The sequence below is a fragment of the Eucalyptus grandis genome, chromosome 3, assembly GCF_016545825.1.
Source record: "Eucalyptus grandis isolate ANBG69807.140 chromosome 3, ASM1654582v1, whole genome shotgun sequence".
NCBI classification, from domain to species: Eukaryota; Viridiplantae; Streptophyta; class Magnoliopsida; order Myrtales; family Myrtaceae; genus Eucalyptus; species Eucalyptus grandis.
In genome coordinates, this window is record NC_052614.1 from 10,397,931 (window position 1) to 10,415,837 (window position 17,907).

The 17,907-nt window shown below is 41.7% G+C and overlaps 2 protein-coding genes across 2 annotated transcripts; one reads left to right on the forward strand and one right to left on the reverse strand.

Annotated features, from left to right (window-relative positions):
• Nucleotides 1-264: 264 nt before the first annotated feature.
• On the forward strand, nt 265-4,547 carry LOC104436491 (thioredoxin-like 2, chloroplastic). Its single transcript, XM_010049276.3, has 4 exons — nt 265-850; nt 1,814-1,996; nt 3,388-3,552; nt 4,228-4,547. Exons 1-4 carry the CDS (start codon nt 641-643, stop codon nt 4,363-4,365), a joined length of 696 nt encoding a protein of 231 aa, XP_010047578.1. The 5' UTR covers nt 265-640; the 3' UTR covers nt 4,366-4,547.
• A 2,031-nt stretch (nt 4,548-6,578) lies between these two features.
• Nucleotides 6,579-7,987, reverse strand: LOC104436492 (cytidine deaminase 1). Its single transcript, XM_010049277.3, has one exon. The coding sequence runs from the start codon at nt 7,866-7,868 to the stop codon at nt 6,945-6,947; it is 924 nt and encodes a 307-aa protein (XP_010047579.1). The 5' UTR covers nt 7,869-7,987; the 3' UTR covers nt 6,579-6,944.
• Nucleotides 7,988-17,907: the final 9,920 nt, after the last annotated feature.

The window sequence follows — 17,907 nt, forward strand, 5'->3', positions numbered from 1 at the left end:
CAAGATACTCTATACTTTGGAACAAAATTGAGTTTCTACAAGAACTTCGAGAAACTTACCGTCACTTCTTGAAAGTTATCGAGCCAAAGTGATCGAGTTGGAAAGATTTTTCCGGGACAAAATCAGGTTGGGTGAACGGAAATAGACCCCCACTTTTAGGTGGGATATCCTTCGAGATTTATTTTTCCGGGACAAAATTAACTTGGGGGAACGGCACAGACCCCACTTTTAGGTGGGATATCCTTTGAGATTTTGGCAAAAGTCATGACATCCGCCGAGCCGCCGTTTGGCGTTGAGTTTTGGGCGTCGAAACCAACGTAAAAACGTCCAGCGCTCGTGCTGTCGACCGTTCACTGCGGTTCACATGTACCGTTTCGCGCACGAGGAATCCACACTCGTCAAGATTCTCAACCTCAGCTTCGCATCCCGCACGAACGCAGGCGCTCGAGGAAGGGACGGGAAGAGAAGATAAACCCCACGACCTGCTTCGACCCTCCGTTCCCATGTCCCCCTCGCCCTCTTTCTTTGGTAAAGCTGCGTTTTTGGCCCATCTTTCTCGGTGCCCAGAAGCTCCGAGGGGGAAGAAAGTCGGCTCCTCCCTTCTGGGTTTTGGCTGTTGGTCGAGTCTTGGGGGGGTTAGATGGCGGATGTGGTTCGACTGTCTTCATTGCGCTTCTCTTCTTCTCCTTCTTCTTCGTCTCTGACGCCGTCCTCTTCGCGCCAGCGTGGTGCCCTCTGCCCTCCTCCTCATAAGCTCCACAGGTGGTCCGATGCTTCTGCGAATTGCTCCTACGGTGGTGGCGTTGCGGGTCTTGGTTTCGGACCCCGAAAGCGATTTGCCTCTTTGAAGGTGCGATTTTTCCCTCTTCTTTTTTCTGGGGAAATTCTCTCTTCTTGGAGTAAGTTATCTTGTGAGGGCTCATTTGAATGAGCTGTTTGTTGTGACGATATCTGTTTTGCCCATTACCCTGGCAAGATCATGTTTCGGTTTGAATTTAATTAGTTTCTTTTTTTAGTGTTTTGGGGGACTGTTCTCGTGTATGATTGTCGGAGTCTGTAGCATTACATGGACTTAATGACTGACCAGCATTAATTTGGAGCAGGAAGGGCTTGTTAGGAAATGAATGAGTAGAAATATCTCATCTTGGTTAGGATTCTCGGTGTATATCCCATCCCATATATTGGGTCTTGCTCAATCATCCTGTACTTTGGTTGGAAATTGGTTGCTCTGGATGGTCAAAGAAAACCAAGAAATTCCAGTAATGCATTGTCCACAGGGTGCTCTGGTTTCGGTCAGTTTGTACATTGATCCTTTAAAGTGGAACGATCAGGTGATTTCCCATTTAGTGGTATCCTGAACCTATAAGAGAGAACAGCAACAGCTTAGAGCCAAAAAAATGTTTTGGAGGCTAAGATCAAGTATATTGCAGTGCACATGCATGGTCGCTTTTGCAAAGGTGCAAATTTAACAGACTATTGGCTTCTATGTGATCCTTTTATTGGCCCTTGTTTGACTCAAGAGTAGGGGGTTTTGACAAGACATATGTATTACCGATGATGGGAGAGAGGCTGATTAAGCTAGTGGGCTTTCGCTTCGGGAATAGGCCGTTAAAATGATGCATCAGTGTTTGATTGTACAAGTCCACCATGAGGAGGAAAAGAAAATTCAAGTGTACTCTATTAATATGTACCCACATATACTTCATGTACAAAATTATGAACATGTGCACACATATCCAACATACGAATAAGATTTCCGTTATATGACTCTGCTTTGTTGATGGTTTCTCCCTTGTTGATTGCTCTCCTCCAGGCACATGCGACTGTCACTGAAACGGACCAGCCAAAATGGTGGGAGAGGAATGCTGGACCCAATATGGTTGACATTCATTCTACACAAGAGTTTTTGAGTGCGTTAAGTCAAGCTGGAGAGAGACTAGTAATTGTTGAATTTTATGGGACCTGGTGTGCTTCTTGCAAAGCATTATTTCCCAAAGTGAGTGTCCCATCTATTATTCTTTTCATGGTTCAGTAAACGTCAAGGTATTGTCTTGACACGTTGATTTTACATGTCATTTCCTGTTGGCCAGCTTGATCCCTTCCCCATCAATAATACTCTATAGGAAGCTTTTCTATAGAACATTATTGCTTTACAGTATTCTCCCGATGACATGCATTTCTCATTTCATATTGTGGTGGCTGATTGTATAAATGGCAGGAGAAGGAAACTATACTGCACATTAATGTAGGTGTCATTTTCAATTTTTCATTTTTCCCAATTTTACTCTGTCCTGTTTTCTGCCACAGGAATTAGGGTTGACCTTTAAGATATACACAATTTACTGAGAATTATTTGAAGTGTGGCATGTTGAATGAGAAATTATATCTGCTCAATTCAGTGTTTCAGTTCTGGCAGTTATGTAGGTACTCTGTTGCTTGATCAACTGAAACAAATGAAGCATAAGTTGTCTACATGTGAAGCTTTGTACCTGGAATACCTAGAATATCATGTGGTAAAGAGTATTAAGTACTGTAAGGAAACAGCTTGAGAGGCAAAAATATTTGGTTATGACAGGAGTGACATTCTCTTACTCTCAAGAAGTACAGGAGCCAAAAATCAGAACATCTAAACTATTTGCCAAAAGAGTAAACATCCTGCTGGATAGGCTATGGAACAAAAGGCCTGTCAATAATAGAGCTAGATTTGTTGTTTAACTTGTGGATTGCTATGGCAATTCCAATGCCAAATAGAACTAGTAAATTGCTCTTGTTCATCTTTCTTTTCCTCTCGGGCATTTCAAATAGCTAATATAAAGTGAGCAGCATGTTTATGTTTTACTATAATTTATGGGACATTGGATTCTTAGGGAAACTCAATGGTGTTGTCATAATGTGCAAGTTTTATTCATCTAGAGTTTGCATTTGTTACATGCGAGTTCCCTTTATGTTAGCCTCGATTTGTGTGGCCTTTTGAACCAATACTGGCATTTGTGACAACAAGATATGCGGAATATGCTAAATGCTAAACAAGTCATTGATCATGATAGCATTTGGTCTAGAATTTTGTCTCCAATGGGATGGTTCTTTATTAGTTAATTGATTTTTAAATGAAAATATGTCCCTAAGAAGGAAGTATTGACAATTTATAAAAAGATGCAATGCTGATTTAATCAATTTCTTCCTTTTTGCATACATGCTCCTCCGGAAGCACACACTAGAATCTGAGGTAAAAATTTATTGGTAGAAACTTAACTTGGCCATGTTAAGATATATCAACTGAATTTTGGAAATTGTTGCCAGCGCTTCGTTGTATTTTTCTTGGAGTTCTTGTTGTTCTGTTAAGCCAACATGGGTTTTGTGCTGACATTTCCTGTGGTAATCTGTCAGCTCTGCAGGACAGCCCAGGAACACCCTGAAATCTTATTCCTAAAAGTCAATTTTGATGAGAATAAGCCAATGTGCAAAAATTTGAATGTGAAAGTGCTTCCTTATTTTCACTTCTATCGTGGTGCTGATGGACAACTGGAGTCCTTTTCATGTTCACTTGCAAAGGTAAGTCTCTCAAATAATTTTGCATGTGTTTCCACAGCTGGTTTCAGTGAGATACTTGTTGCGCTCTGTTGGTAGAACTATCGGGAATTTGGATCAAAGAAGTTGAGATGGGATAGTTTGACCTGCTAAAAGGGGATGAGAAAATTGGGTTCAAGATGGGACTGCAGGATTTTAAGGTGGTATTTGGGTCTGAATTAGTCAGTTAGGTTTTCCTTCCGAAGTTAGACAACAACTATTATTCAAGAATAGTCTGTCCAGTGGCTGCACAAGGTTACTCTATTTATGCCTTTCGACTTTAAAACCTGGTTTAAATGGCTTGCAGTCTGAAAGTAAGGATTGGTGATCTTCTAGGGTTCCTGAAATCATGGGCTGTGGCTGGGTAGTCTGAAAAAGTAATGAGTTTCATGTGAATCTGGTCAAACAACTTTAAATGTTCACATATTTTGGTGGCGGTGGTGTCTGTGCAGAAACATTCATTGCTACATCTCCACTTGTTTGATGATATTTATGAAGTAGGTTGCCTTTTAGGCATGGGGCCATGGTTCAGGAATCTTCTGTGTAAATAATTGATCATATAGCATATGATTAGGCTTGTTTTTTGTCATGCAAATTTAAACAAATAGCTGCATCCGATCTTGTATTCGGTCTCACTCTGTTCTCTTGAATTATCTGTAGTTCCGAAAAATTAAGGATGCCATCCAAATGCATAACTCTGACCGTTGCAGCATCGGACCACCTAAAGGGGTCGGTGACCTTATTCTAGAACCTGCTTCTCCTTGGAAGGATGTATCAGCAGAAGCAACTTCCACCTAAAAATTCATATCATACTAAATCTGCTATAGTACAGCAAGCAGTCTCGACATGTATATTTACACCACCATGGTGAAGCGACATTCGTAAGTTGTTTTCCGATTGCATATTTGCAATTCTTGAAGAATTTTTGGCTTTGGCTATGGATGTCCTTAGTTTGAAGCATCAAATGCAAATCTAATTCTTGCTGGTGTATTTCCTCTGATGATATCTCAGTAGTTAATTAGCTGTTCATTCTCTTGTTGCTAGGGGGGAGTTTCGGTACATCTTTCCTGTCTAGATATAATTTCATTGAACATAAAATTGTCGAAAAGCAACTGGATAAACAAATGTTCATATATCTGTGACCCTTTGGCACATTAGAGATTAGCATGCTCATTAGACTTTTGTCTTTTTAAGGAAGACAAAAAATGACTCACTGTCCTTGTGTCTTCATCCATCGAACAAGAAGGTAAACTGGTCAATTCAAGGCTTCAGTGATGGCAAATCCTACAAAGCATGAGGTCCTTGTTGAAAGCACGATCCTTTTGAAATCTTTTATACTCTGTCCTCTCTGCTTTTGTTTATTGTCAATGAGGATAGATAGCGAATGCCCGATCAGTTTCGACCGCTGTGGTCTAGTTGTGCAGGAAAAGCGCGACATCCAAGGCTTTTATCCATGGATAGTTGAAGTAGGTCAGAACACAACATGCGACGTTAACTTTAGTACTTGGATACTATCTTTTGTTTCCCACTTCCTAGTGTGTACTGTGTCTTGTCCCATCTACTCATCCTTGGTTGTTTGTTTGATTTTTCCTATTTGAAGACCATGTAAACACGTATTGTTTGCTTCTGTCTCTGTCCGATCTTGTTTGCTGTTTGGTGTTTTAAATATCAGATCTTTTCACTATCTTCTCATCGCTGAATTTGATCATAGACATAGACAAGAGGTCATCTCTTTCTTTCTTCTCTTTTCTGGGGCTGAATCAATTGTCGACTGCAATTTAGAGATTTCTCCATTAATTCCCACGAGTACAAATCAAGAATCAAAATTAGCCATGTCCCGTATGAAGGCAATCCATTCTCAAGGTGAGATTTCTTTGATCAGAGTCACCGTTTCACCATGACAAGCTTGATTGTGTTTCGCAAGCAAAAACACTTCATTTTGGCAATGATATCATGCTATATTTCAAGAACGAAAATTAGGTATCCCGAGCAAAACACATCATTTTGATGACAACTTCATGTTAAGTGTGGATGTCCTAGTCCCTCTCTGTTGAGAGAGATGACAACCCAGCAAGATCCTACATATCGATGTCCCGAATCACAGATCAAAGTTTCTGTGACCGGTAAAGTTTTGTCCGTGCAATGTTTCTTTTCCAAATAGGTGAACGACCCAATGGGAAAGCCGGCGAATTTGAACATCACGTCAATGACTTCTTACATAGTAAAGCCCGCGGATTTCACAAAAACCGCCTTCGCTATCGAAGCAATCGATCCCACACCTGGGTAGGTGCAAGCGGAACCCGTATCTAGATTTCTTGGCCAACGTTCTGTCTATGTGCGAGACAACTCAAAGTGGGGATGCATCCAAAAATGAGTGGTGGTCGTTCTTGACGCTGGAAATCCAAATCAATCCAAACCGGGTTTCCTGAAGAAGTCGCAACGTTGGAAGTCCTAGTCCCACGCGAACCACTACAATCACACGCAGAAATAAACGTGAGAGAGCGGACCACCCACTTATAATAATCCCGGAATCGCTTGTTTGATCCCGATCCCGGGCAGGGGGGATGGCGGAATCTTGCTGCTTTTAGGACGTTCGTGGTCGTACCGCTGTTAAAAGAATAAGAAAAAAGCGAAGGAAGCCGTGGAGTCACTTTCGCCCTCCCTTCGTGCACCCGTAAGATGACAAAGCAGCACAGCTCAGACGTCCCTAATCCTAGCCCAGCAGGTACAGCTGGTCAACTTTCGCTACTTTCCATTTGCTTCCTAGAATATTCATGCGGATGACTCGGGGTTCAACGCGAGCGTTCTCAGAAGTTTACTGGCGTGCGGATCTTGCTCACCGCTGACATTTTGCTCGTTTGGGAGGACACAGGCACGAAGGGAAATGCGGATAGGCCGAGCGAGGAACGAGGGATGGACGAGGGATGGACGGTGGGGTGAGAAGACAGATTCCCATCATTCTTCGGTTCAAAAACGAATCTTTCTTCTTCGCGCTTCGTGCGGAATACTCGAAAAAAGACTTGCTTTCTTAGCCAGATTTCTTTCCCTATGCTAGACAGCTACAATTATAGATTATAATACTGTAATCTAATCTGCTCCGGTCCCCCTCCCGCAATCATATCCAGATTTCATTTTCATCGCGCTGATCTGAGATCAGCATGCTAATAATAATAATTCAGCCAAAAGAAAGAAAAGGGAACAGAAACAGATCCAAGCAACACTTGGTTTTTTTTTTTTTTTTCATTCCTTTTCTTTCGGGGAGGGCCCCGAGAAACAAGAACAGGGGCTCGGATCCATCCGCCATTACAGGTCGACACCATGAAGATTCAAGAATCGGGGAGCCCACCACCCGTCTCGCCGGTTGAGCCCGACCCGAGCTAGCCCGACCCGCAGTGGACCACCCGGAGCTCGCACTTGGGCGACACCAGCCCCAGCAGGATCCTGGCCGTGTGCTCCTGCCGCACCACCGCGCCCTCCTTCTCCACCAGCACGGCCCGCGCGATCCCCTCGTACCCGCCGCCGCGCCCGCCGGCCACGTACGCCACCAGCGCCGCCTGCACGGGGCCGAGGCTCGGGTTGTACGCCGCCGACTCCTCGTACGAGCCCTTGTACACCTTCCCGTCGCGGTCCACGATCGCCACCCCGGAGGGGCACTTGCTGTACGGCGCGTGTGACGCGTTCGCCGCCTCCAGCGCGGCGGCCGCGAGCTCGTCGTCGTCGTCGGCCTCGGGCCCGTCGCAGAAGCCGTTGCAGGCGGCGGTCCCGTGGCCCGGGTTCCGGGTCAGGAAGGTGAGCCCGTTGTGGTGGGGCTCCAGGAGGAGGGGCATCTCCTTGTCGAGGAGGTCGCCCGGCCCGAACCGCCGGGGGAGGAGGCGGGACAATGGGCCGAAAGCCGGGTCGGCCTCCTGGTCCGGGTCGTCGACGGGGAAGATCCGGATTTGGATGTCGGGGGCGTCGCGGATCTCCTGAAGGAACTGGCGGCAGTGGCCGCAGGGGGCGGAGGAGACGGCGAAGGCCAGGAGGCGGGGCTCGCGGTGGAGGGCGAGGTTGGTGGCGAGGAACTGCTCGGCGTGGATGGAGTGGTGGAGGGGGAGGCCCGGGAACTCGACGTTGACCCCGAAGAAGACCCGGCCGGAGGAGCCGAGGCCGACGGCGCCGACGTTGTAGCGGGAGATGGGGGTGCGGGCCAGGGGCTTGGCGGCGCCGACGAGGGTGGGGAGGAGGTCCGTCAGGGAGACGCCGGCGTCCTTCGCCAGGGACGCCGCCTCCGAGGCTTCGATCACGAATCTGGGCGGGTCCATGGATCGGGTCGGGTTTTTCGCCGGAAAATTTTTTGTGGTCGGGAATTAGAGATAGAGAGAGAGAGAGAGAGAGAGAGTGGATTTTTTTTTTCCTGGGAACGGGGAGAAGAGGTGGAGGAGGGGGAGGAGATGTGCAGGAGGAGGGCGATTATTTATAGATGACGATGACAAGTCATATTTTCTCTTCTTCTTTTTTTTTTTTAATTTTCTTTTTTTTGGTAATCGAGCATTTTCCTATGACACACTCCATAATTAATATATTTCAAAAATAAATTTCTAAAGGCTTTGCTGGTGCAGGAGATTTATCACCCCTCCTCCTCCTCCTCGAAATTGGGAGTGGGGGTAAATGGTGAGTTTTGACCATTAGTAAGTCAAATTTCTTTCATTCCAATGATAAGCCTGATTGTGAGACAGGCAACTCGATCGAGGTCATCGAACTGGATCAATGGAAATGGTGAAATGAATAGATTTGGACAAACAATTCTCTTCTCGAGATCCAACTTAATTATCCTAATTTGCTCAAGATGATTTCTTAGAGGAAGGCATAGAAGAAACTACTTTGATTTATTCATTAAATTTGGTATGCATATATATATATTAGCATGAGTGATGTCGAACTTCTAATTGGAATGCAAGTAACATTAAACTAAAATCAAATTCATTCCGAAATTTTCTATTGGAATGTGATGAATATTTTTTTCAAAATGTGATGATGCGAACACTCTTTTAACATTTGCTAGGAGTTAACTCCACATCCTCATAAGAGGACATCCAAAACTTCACCTAATAAAGCTAAAAACTGAAAAAGGTAAACCCAAGATTTAGAAAGCAATACCACTTTTATTTGTTATTTCCTAATAGTTCGATTAGTACATGACTATCTTGAAAAATACAAAAATGTAATACCCATGTCCAAAGTACAAGGAAAGGGATAAGTATGCCCTCGGTCGGATCCATTCCACTTCTTGAATGAATATGGTCTGACTAGATCTCAAATCATAAAAGCCATTATAAAATGTCTCAAAAGTCATTTGGCCCCTAACTATTGCATCAAGTATTCTAAATTTAATAATGATGCAAGTGAACATATGGCTCAGGTTAGGGTTTCTTCCTAGGCCAACCGACAAACACACACGTCGGGTCACACCGAGAAATTATCCAATTAATTTTTAAATTTATTGTACAAATGTCATTTCAGTCGTGGACTTTTCAATTTTTTTTAATTTAGTCCTAAATTTGCATGAAATTCTAATGTAGTTCTCCTGACAATTTTTTTTTTCGGAAATTGCTTCTGTGGCTATACGCCACGGAGGATGATCGACGATATCCGAACCATCCTACCAACGAGACAAAAGTTAACCGGAATCATTATATTGACATAATTGAGAAATTTATAATCGAAAAGAATTAATTAGATAATTTTTCTCGTGACATGCAACGTCGTCATCTGCTTTATTGCCTCCAATCAAATTAGTTGAATTTCTTTTTGTACCCTAGTGCTGTAGAATTAGGATCTAGTTAGGATTGGGCATCTAGTTCTTATGTTCCCACATTTCGCATCTTATTCATGGATAGAGGAATGTTCACATGCAGCTTCCAATGGCAAGAATAATTCGTGCTCTTTAGAATATGCTTTGTGTGTGCGTGTTTTTTTTTTTCATTTTTTTATTTGTTGAGAAATATAATAATTAACGATCTCATGTTTATGACGTGGGTTTTACCCTATATGTATACATCCTCTTCCATAAGATCTGTAGACCCCCATCCATATTTACCTCGTACTATTACTTTACCAACTAATAGTCAAAGTAGTGTCGTAAATACAGAAATTGCAAATCCCAATGCCCCACCACTTATTAGCGATCTTGATAATAGATGTGGAATATCTAGACCCATCAGGACCTGAACAAGTCCTTAAAAGGTTCCCTCCTGAATTGGATATCCCGAGAGGACTTCTCCTCACAAGCCATTTACAGGCAAAAGAGGGAGAGTAGTATGGGATAGCATCCCCACGGGCTCTCCGGCCACAACCCAACCGAAAGGAAGGGTTCGGAACCCACCCTGATCCTCGCAATGCCTTCCCCAGAGTTGCCTGGGCGTGGTACAAGAAAATGAAGGGGTGTTACCCTCCTGATAAGGACTAGGTAACACGTGGCCGGCTGCATCTATCAACAAGATAAACAAGACCCATTATAATATTATATATATAAATATATATTTTTATTTATTTATTTACCAGCTAACGAAATATCGAAGCAAAGGACATAACTAACATGTGAAATTATGCGATTATGATATGCAAAGCACGCGTTGTTCGTACAATAAATTTGTAGTACTTTAGTCGAATTTGAGGCCCCCAAGCAAAAGTCCAATATCCTTTTTCAAAAGGTGACAAAAAAGAGTTTTATTGAGTGAATGCATGAACTTCGGCTAATGAAGACGTGTCATGAGTCATGACGACCTTAATCATAGAGGGACGTGCGACGAACTTACGTATCTTCATGTGGCATTTTTATAATTCGTTGTATTACTACATGTAGATCAACGGATCCCTACATCAATTTTTATTTTTATTTTTCGTGTAATTTAATGGTATAGAACAATAGTTGGGTCGATTTGTTAATGCCCAAAAATACCCAAATGTTTAGGTCAACAGTTCAATCTATGGGAGCTGGTTAGCAGCCGGTGAAGTGAAACCGGTCCAAAATGCCGGCATTGTAAGAGTTAAGTGCTAAAGCAAGGGGTTGACAGATAAAAATATATCACGTCGGTCGACTAAATTTAGCAAAAGAAGTAACTGTCAGGATATGAAGCCAGTGACTTTATGAACCGTAACCATTTGTAGATAAATATTGCTGGACAATAGGAGTCGTATATGGTAAGTAGGTTTTTAATTCTTAGTGATTCTCTATATACCGTTCTATGATTTCAAGAACACATCTCGTTCATCCGTATTTTCAGCGTATTTCACATTTCCGATACAATTTTACATTGTCACATTTCCGATACAATTTTACATTGCTGGCAACTATAACTCCCGACATCCATGCCTTTAAATTCCACGCCATTTACATTTCCCGTCCAAAAAATCAACATGACTCTTCAAATCTCCATCGATCGGACCAGTTTGTCGCTCCATATGATCTTTCGCTCTCCTGGCGGAACGTGACTTCTCGCCGCGTGCGAGGGGCACCACCTGAGTTCGAATCCAAGAACTACAGGGAGAGATTGAGATCTTGCAAAGTCTCTTTCGTTGGGTTCTTTTTCTTGATGGTTTTGATTGTAAAGGGTTTCCCGTTAGTCAAAGGAATTACGTATGATTTATTAGCATTCAAGCCACGCCTTCTTTGTCATTCGAAGGTCAAATCAGCTTCAAGAAGGAGTTCAGAGAAGCAACGCAAGGGCGTTTGTACAAGTCTTCCTTCTTGCATAAAATATATCATTTTATGCTCTTTTCTGTTACTGTTGATGATTGATCATGTACGGATGAATATGCATGACAGACTTTAAATAGGAAATAATCATGTCTATCCCATAAATCACTTGAACGATTTTATTTATTTTACGAAAAATAAATGATTTAAAAAAATCACTTTTTGTTGGCCTCCAAGCCAACTTTTTGTTCTTGGTCATGGAAGAAAATCCTTGATCTTAGAGGTGACTTCCGTAGGTCTTTCTGCCGGTGTGTGGGAGATGGTACCTTGCTCTCTTTTTGGTTCAATAATTGGCATTCCAAAGGGCCGCTTAACTTGTTGTTCTCCAATATTGAGATCTACTATTCGCGGCTCCCTAAAGGAGCATCCGCGACTGACTTTTTAGCATTCCCTGACCGTACTTCTGGGGTGTTGAATGTTATTGCCACTTAGGATGACCCCCTCCTGAAGCTTAATTATGAACTTGATCGTTTCCTTTGGTTGGGTAACTCGACTAGCGCCTTTTCTACTGCTTCCGAGTGGGAGGCTATTTGGCCAAGAGGCCAGAAATTGCAATAGGCTCTTTTCATTTGGAACAATGCATTGATTCCCCGCTATCAATTCCTACTTTGGTTGATCACTAGATCAAGCTACCGACGCAAGTTTTGCTTCTTACCTATGGCCGTATCCTGGTTGTGAATTGTGCCTTTTGTTCTTGTCGTTCGAACTTGGCCGACCATATGTTTTTTAGGTGTTCCATTCCTGCCACTCTAGCCACTTTTTGGGCTTCTAGATTCAATTTTGCTTGGACGAACAAATCATGATTGGATAACTTGCACTTGGCAATCAAGTATTTATTTGGGAATTCTTTCCATTCCACCCTTGGCCGATTTGCTTTTGCAGCCTTATGCTACATCATTTGGAAGGACCAGAATGATATTCTCTTTAGGGGTAGGCCACCATCCCTCTCAGCTGTGAAGTTGCAATTGGAGAAGGTTGTCGGAGATAAAGCATTGTCTTGTAAACAGGTCCCTCCCAACACCACAAATTGTAGGTTACTGTATTGCCAGTCTATAAACCCTTCCATTTTGGCGGACTAATCTATCTTTCGACCAATAGACCTTTTGGAGTAGGGGATTCTCTCACACCCTCTTCGATTCAAAGGTTCTATTGGTCCTTGCAGCCAAGCCCTAAGATGCTATTTCGGATTTAGGGAGCCTCTTCGGCGTGGTCTTTATACTCACCTACCAATCTTACCGTGGGGTTCTTCGCTCTGCACTTGTGTTGTTGTTGGGCTCTTTGTTCTTTTTGCTCCTTGTTTAGGCCATTTGGTTTGCTTTTGCCATTGTTTTGGCTTTCTTCTGCTCCTGTGCAGGTGGTCTTGTTTTACCTTGGCACCCTTCCACTCACTCCGACTGTTCTTGTCTTCGTGAGTGTAAGTTTTGGTGTTGAGTTCTTATTATATAGCTTCTTGCTTCTCTTTGACTTAAGTTAATATAATTCTTACCGTTTACCCAAAAAAATGATTTAAAAAATAATTTTCAAAAATTGATCAATTGACCACTTATAATATTGAATGAATAGAAAATATTTTCATCATCAACGAAAATATTTAAATATGAATTGTTTTCAATAATGAGATTATTTATTATTGATTAATTATTTTAAGCGACACAAGCATTCATTTTAAAATATATATGTTTTTTTTAAAATTATTCATTTTCTGCAAAATAGACAGAACCTAAATCTAGACGTTTGGCATGTACCGATGGATCTTATCCAAAACAATTCCCATGCAATTAATAGGATTCAAATGAGTGAACTTTGATTCTCGAGCTGAAAATCCCTCGACGCCTCAACCAACCATGAAAATAAAAGAATCGCTACGAGTGTGCTTATTTTACTAAAAACCTCATGATAAAGAAAAATATTTTATATAGAAATCATTCTCAAAAAAATTTGTTAATTTTCATTTGTTTGGTAATTTAGGAAAAGTGATTTCCTTCTTACTATAAGAAGAAATTATTCTCTCTTAATCTAAACTTAATATAGTTTCCAGTTGATGAAAAATATTTATCGTAAATCGATTAATTTTTCATTATCTAAATATCGAAAAACCAGAAAATAATTTCTCCGAAACAATTTTGCTTTACATAAACGAACTCAAGTCACAAATTATCTCTAGAATAATTACTGTTGTACCAAACAAACGTGATCGTCTGGACAGCACTAGAGCACTAACGTTTCAGGGGAAAAAAAAAGGAAAAAAGAAAGAAGAAGAAAGGGAATCCATGTCACCATTTGATCAACTTCTCCAAATGAGGGCATAAGGGACAGATGCTTACAGCCAGTGATGATGACATATGGATTCACATTAAGAAAGCAACAATCTCTACTTGTAGTTGCTGCTAGCTTGCAAGCATTTCTTTATTGTTCTCTTTCTTTATCTGTTATCTTATTCACAGTCCCACAGAGAGAGAGAGAGAGAGAGAGAGAGTTAGATGCTGCTGATCCATCACTGAGTTCGGAACTTGCCATGCAATTGTCCATCTCTCTCTGGAGCTCTGCAATTGGCCCCACTCTCTCACCTACCTCTCTCTCTCTCTATGATTACAATAGATGATTGCTTAAGTTTCTGTCTGGTTGCTTGAGTTTCTGTCCAGTTGTTTCATGTTTAGCATGTTGTAATCAGAGAAGTTGTCCGTATGTGAAGGGAGATAAGGTGATGGAGGAGCCACGTGTGACGTGTGAAACTTGGATTTCCATTCATTCTCCAAACGTGGCTTTGATTTGCATGTCCCTCTAAATATGCAGCTGGGGTACTTAGGTTAACAAATCAAGCGTTCTAATCAAGGTTTGGAGAGAGGATCGCCTCGCCTAGCTTCCCTCGAAAAAGACTCGTGCAATCCATCTCGCGAACCAATACGCAACGTACCCAGTTGCCAAAAAAAAAAAAAAAAAAATTCAACTCATACATGCTTAGTTCGCAAGCTCTATAGATACCGAAATTCTGCTTCCTTATAATTAGGGTTTGCATTGGCCGATGTAATGACGTACTCCCACCCGCCCGTGTACTCCTTATCTTTCGTACGTCCATGCACTCACGCACGAACGTGATGCTTAATCTTATAATCGCCGCACCCGGGCATCGCCTTAATATTATAATTGCCCTCACCAAGAGAAGCTACCTAAGTTAGTAGCTGTTGACTTTGGAGCTTTGCATGCATGCGCGCCAATGCATGATTCTTCCAAAGCGGCAGCTGCATGATGCTCCCACCTACCACTCCATAGCTGGTGCGAAATTGAACTGTGGTTGCTTTGGCCGATTGCGTTGTATTAATCAAATCGTTCCAGCATAAAAAGGGGAAGCTTCGTGATGATGTCGAGCCTCTAGTTTTCATGTAGGTTTTTATTGTCGGAATGCGTGGTGGAGGAGACCATCGTTCGGGCCACTTCCGCTTGTCTTGTTGTGCTCTTTATGTAGGTGGGGGAAAAAATATTTTTCTGTTGCGGGAACGAAAAACATGGTTTGTTTCTTATTCGTCGAGTGGAAAAGATCAGGACGTATTCGATGCATTATCGAAATTCACTTTCTAAGAGAAGTCAAGGAGTTGTTCGCTTCTAACTTTTTAAAAGTTGAAATTAGTATTTATGAGAAGTTATATGTAAATTTATATGTCAATATACAATGACGTTTTAGAATATTACGAGCCTTCATATTAATAAAATCAAAAAACGAACACCGTAAAATCCGGAAAAAGTCAAAAGTGAAAAGCAAGAATCATTCCTGACGACTAAAGGGGATTAAGCCGAATAGACCCTGCCCTACCTTTCGCACTTGCTTTTTGCGAATGATTCCTTATTTTTTCTATGGATCACTTATTGAATGTTAGAATTTCTCAGCTATCCTCAATCAATATTGTTTTGCCTCAAGACAAGCTGTTAACTTGAACAAATTAGGTGTATTCTTCAATAAAGGATGCCCACAGTCATTGAGGGATAACTTGGCTAGGAAGTTAAAGGATTCTAGAGATTAGCCATATAAGGAAATATCTTGGAGTTCCTTTAGATTGGGGTGCCTTAAAGAAGAAAATGTTCTTGTGGATCTTTGAGAGAGTGAATATGAAATTGGAAGAGTGGAAATAACATCTTATTTCAAAGTAGGAAAAGAAATATTGCTACAAACTGAGGTTCAAGCCTTACACAATATACAATGTCAATCATCAAAATTCTAGTTTTTATTTGTAAAGCTATTGAACAAAAAATAGCAATTTTTTTTTTGTGGAAAACAAGTGATTCAAAGGTTGGATGACATTGGAAAGAGTGGGAAACTTTGACAACCAGGAAGATAAAGGAAGAATGGGCTTTAAAAACATACTCATTGTCAACAAAGCTATGATAGGCAAACATGCATGGCATTTAATCAAATTCCCATATTTATTATGGAACAAAATTTTAGAGGCATTTATTTTCATAAAAAGATATTCTGGCATGTAGAGAAAGGAGCAAGGCCATCCTAGGGTTGGCAAAGTCGACTCATGGGAAGGGAAGCAATCTCCAATGCAATGATGTGGCCAATAGGAAATGGGAAAAATTAGATATAAGGGAAGATTGGTGGTTGAAAAGAGGTTTCATTGGTGGACCTACGAACTAGAATGATCCAAGGAAAGTGGCTGAGTTGATTCTCACAGAAGAAAAACAATGGGATGTGCAAAAACTAGACGCACTCTTTGATGAACAGACTAAGCAGGAAATTCTTTCCATCCCAATCAATCCTAATGAGGCAAAAGATGAGCTAATGTGGAGAAGTACAAAGTCTGGTTGCTATCCGATCAAAAAAGCTTATAATCTACTCAGACAATGAATTGACAGTAAACCAAACACAGACCAACCATCATCTTCATATCAGCCACCCAAAGCAATATGCACTTCTATATGGAACCTAAAGACTCACTCTAAAGTGAAGACCTCTTTGTGGAGCACATGCCGAAATGCAATCCCCACAAGGAAGAATCTGAGGAAGAAGAAAATTGTACTCGACCCTGTCTGTATGCTTTGTTGATCCGAGGTGGAAACAATTGAACATAATTTCTTGCTCTGCCCTTGGGTACAACAAGTATGGTCAGCCCCTAACCCTCAATTGCAAAATACGTTAAAGGAGATAACAACTTTGATGCTTGACAGCGAAGCTAATAGAGAACAAGAACAAAGTACTTTCTCTTGAAGTGGTTGTGTCGATACTGTGGTGCATCTGGGTAGCTCGAAACAATGCAATATTCAAAGGCCATGTTCCAAAATAAAGAATACTGCCGAATCAGCCCAAATCTTACAAGAAAACTTCGAAAAATCAGGCCTGGCAATTTGGGAAAAACAAGGAATCATTAGCTTCTCTTACCTGGGCAGCACTAGAGAAAGGCAAACTCAAAATTAACGTTGATGGTGCTCTCGAGGAGGACACGATGGACGGCACTGCAGCGTGCATATGTCGGGACTTCACCGGGAGCCTCGTTGCCAGGCACACCAGGTCGGTCAAAGCCTCCACTCCAGCTCACGTTGAAGTCCTAGCTTTGCTTGAAGGTTTTCGATTCGTACAAAGGAGGAGTTTTGGGAGAGTTTATGTTCAGTCAGACCGAAAAGATCTGATAAGAGCTCTCAGCTCCGCAAATCAATACTCATGGGACGCATGCTTGCTTATCATTGGAATGCTCTCTTATTCATGTGTGAGGCTTGAATTTGGCCCAAGAAGCACTAGCATGGTTGCTGATTGGGCTGCAAAAGCTTATAAGAATCGATGTCTTCATTTCGACTAGACTTTTTCTCCCCCACCAGCTGTTTAGGCTTTTGCTTTGTAGGGATGCCCCACTGAGGGCAGTACTCGTATGATACAAAACAAAATTTCATTTTTTCGATCAAGAAAAAAAAAGAAAGAATTGGTGACTTGGGCTTGTCTTGAGTGATTTTTTTTTTTTTTTTTTGACCTTTTGCTTCTTTCGAATCATGGTAGTGCACTCATTTTAGCTTTTTCTATCTTGAGCAAAATTTCAAATATATAAATATCGACATGCAAATTCACGAATATTTTTTTATTTTTTTAAAATCTAAGGAATATTGTAAGTTATTTGGAAGGAAAGGAAAGAATAGTAAAGAATTGAATTAATAACTTAAAGAAAAATATAAAATTTAGTCTATTGTGGATCTCGAATGACCTCTATTGGTTGCTTAACCATAGTGACCATCGCGATAGGGAACAGATTTGGTGAGAGAGAGGGGGACCCATGAGTGAGGGCAAATGAAGCGGCCGCCACATCACGATCGTGTTTGCTGCGGTGCAACCACCGTGGGGTGGCTACCGAAGCAAGGAGGACTAGGATCCTCACGGTGGTGGTTTGAGGTGGCTAGATTTGCCCAAAGATGACCAACCACACGCAATTGATGGAGGAAAGAAATTCAAATGACTATTTTCCAGTGATCGCTAGAGTTGCATGGGCCGAGCAGTGGTCAATAGCGGTGCCATGGTGGTGACGCTATTTGATGTCGTTCACTTAGGGTATGTTTAGTAACATTTTTATTTTGAGAAATAATTTTTTTTTCAAAACTAGTTTTTTTATATTTCTATTCCCTAAAAT

Excerpts from the sequence above, each read along its gene's own strand:
- LOC104436492 (XM_010049277.3), bottom strand. The coding sequence starts at position 7,868 with ATGGACCCGCCCAGATTCGTGATCGAAGCCTCGGAGGCGGCGTCCCTG.
- LOC104436491 (XM_010049276.3), top strand. The coding sequence starts at position 641 with ATGGCGGATGTGGTTCGACTGTCTTCATTGCGCTTCTCTTCTTCTCCT. Across the intron at positions 1,997-3,387 it reads GCAAAGCATTATTTCCCAAA|CTCTGCAGGACAGCCCAGGA; the intron begins GTGAGTGTCCCA and ends GTAATCTGTCAG. Across the intron at positions 3,553-4,227 it reads TTTCATGTTCACTTGCAAAG|TTCCGAAAAATTAAGGATGC; the intron begins GTAAGTCTCTCA and ends AATTATCTGTAG.